This window comes from Poecilia formosa, unplaced genomic scaffold (assembly GCF_000485575.1).
Source record: "Poecilia formosa unplaced genomic scaffold, Poecilia_formosa-5.1.2 Scaffold14, whole genome shotgun sequence".
Classification (NCBI taxonomy): Eukaryota; Metazoa; Chordata; class Actinopteri; order Cyprinodontiformes; family Poeciliidae; genus Poecilia; species Poecilia formosa.
In genome coordinates this window covers 917,147-923,146 of record NW_006799953.1, presented here as the reverse complement: position 1 = coordinate 923,146, position 6,000 = coordinate 917,147, and the positions used below count along the sequence as shown (strand labels likewise).

Sequence of the window (6,000 nt, the reverse complement as noted above, 5' to 3'; positions counted from 1 at the left end):
CTTGAAGGCACCACGGCTGGAAACAGGAAGTCTCGAAACTTTTCAGCACAGTGACAAACTTGTTAACCGCATCTCTGAGCCGACACGTCTTCAGCCTGACTGCAGTCTGCGGAGGGATGAAGAGGGTCTGAAAGGAGTCAAGTCACCAACGCCAGTAAATAATTTTTGTTTCTTTAAATAAAACGAGGTGTCGAGAGGAAGGTGGGTGTATGCGACAGATTTACCGCTAACTGACGGCGAAGACAGTTAGCTCCAGCATTCCTCTCTCTGACGGCTGCCTGAACATCACAATGTGGGAGCAGGAGGAATTCGCTAAACACTGGAGGAACGAGTTCCCCGACGCAGAGGTCCCCCGAATGGACTTGAGCTCCGTGGAGGACATCGAGTCGGAGCTGGAATCATGTAAAGCCAACCTGAAGAAGCTCCAGAAGGCTCTCGCGGAGGAGAAATTCAAGGTGATATACCTGCAGACCACCGTGGCCCAGCAGAAGAGAAACGACCCGGAGAGGTTCGAAGGAAAAGATGAAAACTTCAACGCAGAAACGTTCGCCGTTCCTAAGATGAGGAATGTTAGAAAGCCGCTGCGGCGAGAAGATGAAGGCGGCGGCGGAGAGAGGACCAAGGTGTCCGACTCCGGGGGCTTGAAGCTCAGCGCGGCGGCCAACACGCCCGGCTCCTTCGGCCGAGAACGCAGCAGGTTCATCGGCAGGACAGGTAAGTACGTCCCCATCCCCGTCCCGCCGCAGAAACCCAGAAGGGAGGACAAGGCCGCCAATGACAACGAGGAGGAGGACAGCGACCGAGAATACGAGGATGCGGAGCTGAACGAGAATTTCGTCCGGAATAACTTGTTGACGCCGAAGAGCGTTGGCAAGGACAACCAGCGGACGCCGGTCATCTGCAGGGACAATCTGCGGCCTTTCCGCCACAGCAGGGACTTTGACTCCGATGACGGCAGGCTGTCTCCGTCCTTCCCGCACGTTCACCGCAGAGCCTCCCGCGGCTCCGGCTGCAGCACACCTGACAGAAGGAGTGATGGCTACCTGAGCTCCGACCATGACGACTCCTCCTCTGCAGGTAATCCATCTTTCATGCTTCCAGTGATTTGATGCTTCAGCAAAAGAGTATTAAAATCAGTGCAGTCACAGATTTATTTAGTGTTCACATTGAAATATATCTTATAGTTATTGCATCCTGCTCTTATCATATCAATATAAATGCTGTCTCGAAAAAAAAAAAACATTCACATCCCTGGAGGTTTTCCTCTTTTCCTACTTTACTATATTATGTATTTCACTTTTTTTTTATTTTAAATGTGATAAATGTTGCATTATTTGGAAGTGGAAAAGCTTTTTTTAGTTAATCAAACATCTGAAAAGTGTGGCCTGTATCTACACACCCACTCCTCTGATGCGCCTGAATGTGATCATTAGACAACCAGGAGAAGTTTAATGCAGCTTTAATTTATTGTTTTAATCATCCGAAAATAGACAGGTGAAGACCTCAAAGCTTTCAAGACGTGGTTGTCCACCTAAACTGATAAGATTGGACAAGGAGAGCATTAATTACAGCGGCAGCCAGGAGGCACAGTGGAGTTACATAAATTGATAGCACACAAATGCATGCCACACTTATCAGATTTTTATTTCTTGGGGGGGTAGGGGGGTTGCGACTTTGTGGTGGTCTAATGAAAAGCACAGAATCTTATCGTTGTGATGTGACAAAATGTAAAAAGGTCAGCGGTTATGAATAGTTTTCACAAGGCCACCACCGTGTCACTCTTTCCTCCCGTCATCATATTCCCAGCTGTGAGGCACACAGGCCTGTACCTCTTTTTAGACAGGAAGTCAGCTGATGGATGAGTTTGTTTTCTGGTTTTTTTGCTCTCTTTTTTTTGAGATGGGTAGCCTTCTTCCTTATTTTGAATGGACTTGATGATGATGATGTAAAGTAAATGGTTTCCAAGAATGTGAGGTGTTATCTAGGATTGGTTAAAAAATATATTAATTCACCTCCAAAAAATGGGTGAAAGATATATAAAATAGATGCAATAATATAACGTGAATTTTACCATCTTGAGGAAGATAGCAGCTCCCCTCACTATCCTCTCCAGGACTCTCTTATTTGCTTTATTATTATTATTTTTCCAGACTTAATTACCTTAAACCAAAGCTAAAGCAGTCTATCACATACTGTGATCCTGTGTTTACAACAAGTTGGAGGCTGTTCTGGTAATTTTTTAAAATTCTTTTGGGAAATATGTGAAAGTGGCAGTGTTTCTGAAGTAAAAAAAAAAAAAAAGCCTGTCATATTCAAGTGTCTATCTAGCTGTGTATTAACGGTGCATTTCCGATGATTCAAAGCCCTTCAGCTTCCTGGTGCACAGTCAGGTGGGTGCTGATTGATGTAACATCCTGTCAATGCAGCTCTACATTAAACACCCCACATAACTGCCACATGCAGAACGAGTGTGAACGTTGGCTGCAGAGTGTGTGAGGTGCTGTGAGCTGTGCGGAACTCTAGTATTACTAGCCAGACGGGTAAACAGAGCATTCACGCTAGATTGACTGGAAATCCTTCCTCAGGCTAATAATGCTGGCTGAGAAAAATACCACATTCATTAATTAACAGCTAGTGCTTTGCAAAATAAAAATAAAAAATAAAAAAAAAAGTCCTGTCCTTGAACATTTCCACATTTCTTCAGGTTAAATTCACAAACATGAACGTGATTTAGACCAACACAAAATGGGGGTAGTTATGAAGTGAAGAGCAAAAGATTTGAGCCATGGGGAGGAGATTCACCTTTCAGCAGGAAAAAACAACCCAGACAAACAGCCGGAGCTATAATGAGACAGTTTAAACAAACACATATGTATGTGTTAGGATGGCTTAGTATTTTTGCCTAGTACTTTCTTAGCACACTTAAAATAAGGCAAAGCAAACTTTCAGCAAATGTTTAGCTAAACACAGGATCTTGTTTTAAGTCAATAATTCTTTAATATTGATAAAAACAAACTAACAGATTATTTAACTGACATGGGAAAAAATATCTTGGTATAAGTGAAAAAAATCTGCATGTGGAATTAATATTAAATCATTATTAATGAATTCTTGCCTTAAAACAAGCTCCTATATTTTGCTGAAATGTTGGTTTTCTCTCTTTTCAAGTGTACTAAGATTGAAACTAGACAGAAGTACATGGAAAGATTTAGTGTTTTGCTGTGTTGTGTTGGTCCATCATGCAAAATCTTTAAATACATTAAAGTTTGTGCGTGTAGTGTGCCAAAATGTGAAAAGGCTAAAGTGGTTTGCTTTTGCAAATCACTGTAGTCTGAGTCCTAATTTTGCAAAGCTGCACCAAAATAACACATACTGTTTATCATTTGGTGGTTTCTGTAGGCGCCGTTTCACCTCCAGCTGAAGAATACAACCCACTGGCATCCATATGTTACCCTGGACTGGTGGTGAATGGGTGTCAGCCCGCCAACCTGTTGTGTCTGATCCGATTAAGATCTATCTGCATGTGCAGAACAGTTCTTGCTGCAGATGCAATGCTGTGTTCTAATCTGATGCGAACTGGCTCACATAAACGTTTTCCAGAGCTTCTTGTGCACATCTAAATAAAAACTGGTGCCAGGCAGCTCAAAAATCAATGATTTCTTACCAGTTTTTTTTTCCTGTAATGCACAACTATATAAAATGTCCAGTGAAATAGAGACTGGTTCTGTCTAGAGATGGCTAGTCTGAGGAAAAACGTCAGACCACAAGATTCAGACAAATCCCACTGCATAAATCTGATACTTCCTTAAAAGTGTGGCGAAATTGACCAAGATTGTCTGCAATCTCATGAGTCAACATTAAGTGACTAAAGTGAACATGAGAATAGACTGAGGGAAGCTTTCTGAACAGATAAAACATGTGCTGTAGTACATAATCTTTGTTAACGGAGCATTATGGCAAGCTTATCGCTTAATTTTTTACATTTTGATCGCCCTCCTGATTACAATATATCCAGAAGGTTCTATGTGGAACGAGAACGGCTGCCGCACAAACGTGGTAGCAACTCCACTGTTGCAACAGACAGGAAGCAACGTGACGCCAAAATAGAACTTTGGATTTTCTGAAAGAATGTCAGATGGCGTGTTCCCCGCAGATGCAAAACAAAGTCATTGTGCGACGAAGTTCTGGCTTTGCTTCTCCAACGTGAAACTGTCCAAACAGAGACAAAGAAAGGAAAGAGTCGCAGTGATTTCCAGTCACAGCGAACCGTTTTCTCTACCCCCAGAAACTGATTGGGGATTGTATTTTATTGTAAACATGTGGAAAGGTAAGGAAAAGCAATTACTGTTAGTCTCCTAATCTGCTCCGTCATTGTTATCCCACAGGATACTGACGCTTTGCTGCGACGGCCAGGATAATCAGTGGAAGGACTTTAGCTTTGACCGCGAACAATAGAGGGTGTGTGGGATGGAAACCCAAGAATTCCTAACGCGTAATGCCCTCAGATTGACTCTTGTAATCCCAAATAAGAGTTGTCTGGTTCTTCTTTATTTATTTTTACCCTGGGTAGTGCATTTATTTTAGCGCACACACACACGCACACGCACAAAAAGCCAGGCTCTTAGGAAGAGATCAAGCATAAGGTCATGTTGAGTCTGAGGCGACTGCTTTAGCCTCTGTCTGTGGTCCCTCTGTATCAGTTTTCACAGAAACTGATTCACTTTATCTCAAAGTTTTTGCTAGATTGCTTCATAGCCAGACTCTGTTTCCTGTACAGCTATCTTCTGTTAAGTGGAGTCACAATGAGGACTCCAAGGAGTACCGAACCAAAACGGACTCTTGTTGTCTGCGAGGGAGGACTGTCACAGTAAAACCGGTGGATTTGCTTAGTTACTGACTTTCGCATTGTTAAGTCATTCCGACAGCAGGATGGTTCTGCTGACGGGGCTGTTTCCTGTTCCTTTTACCTATCACACACTGCTCAGTTCAGTATCTCTCGGCTCTGAAAGTTACCCGCAGCTCTTCACTGCACCCATGCAGAGACCTCTGACACTCTGATGTCTGGCTTTGTTTTAGGAAATACAGCATTCACACTTTACAACTTGGTGTTTCTTGCAAAGTATTCAATTCATGCCCTTTTGAACTTTACACACTTTGTCACGTTGCAGTCACAAACTTTCAGTGCACTTTATGTGACAGACTGAAGCAAAGCGGCTCAAGAGGAAAAATACTCCTACCTTTCAAGACAAACAGAGGTTATTTCTATAACACTTAAGTTACAAGATGTTTGAAGCAAAAAAAAAAACAACAGTGCTCTGACATAGAAAAGGAAATGAAAGTTGGACTACATACTGAAATGGTTCAGTTGGTATGACTGTAAGTGGGAAAGACAAAAACGACACTAAACAAATGGGGTTTAGCCTAGATTTAAAGGAACCCTTCTTTTCAGCATTTTTGCAGTTTTCTGGAAGTTTGTTCCAGATTAGAGGAGCATAAAAACTGAATGCTGCTTCTCCATGTTTGGTTCTGACTCTTGGGATTCAGAGTAGACATGGAACCAGGAAACCTGAGTGGTCTGAAGGGTTATGACCACAGATCTTTGAGGTATTTTGTGCTAAACCATTCAGTGGTTTATAAACTAACTAAAGTATTTTAAAGTCTATTGTAAGGACTTTAGAACTGGGATGATGTGCTGCTTTTTTCTAGTTTAAGTGAGAACAGGATCAGCTGACTTTGTCATTGTCTTTATGTGACTCTGAAGGCTCAGGTGTGAGCCCATCTCCACAGGCCTGATCTAGCTCTAATAAGTGAAGCTTTGTGCCCACTCTTCCTCTTTAGGTCCAAAAATAATAACTTCAGGTTTTTTTATACACAGATGAAAGGTTTGGCACCTCCATACATAGATTTTTGTCCTTACATCTGCTCACTGCTGAATGAGAACAACTTTATTGGGATTTTGAATTACATGCTCTGTCGGCATTCGAAACGAGTAAAGAGGCT

At 42.4% G+C, this 6,000-nt stretch overlaps 1 protein-coding gene across 1 annotated transcript in view; it reads left to right on the top strand.

Moving 5' to 3' along the window:
- The first annotated feature begins 290 nt into the window (after positions 1-290).
- The window catches only part of abr (ABR activator of RhoGEF and GTPase), a 126,474-nt gene continuing 120,764 nt past the window's right edge, over positions 291-6,000 (top strand). The window contains exon 1 of the mRNA XM_007545837.2: positions 291-1,077. Within this exon, the coding sequence (XP_007545899.1) occupies positions 291-1,077 (787 nt within the window). The remainder of the gene's footprint in view (positions 1,078-6,000) is intronic.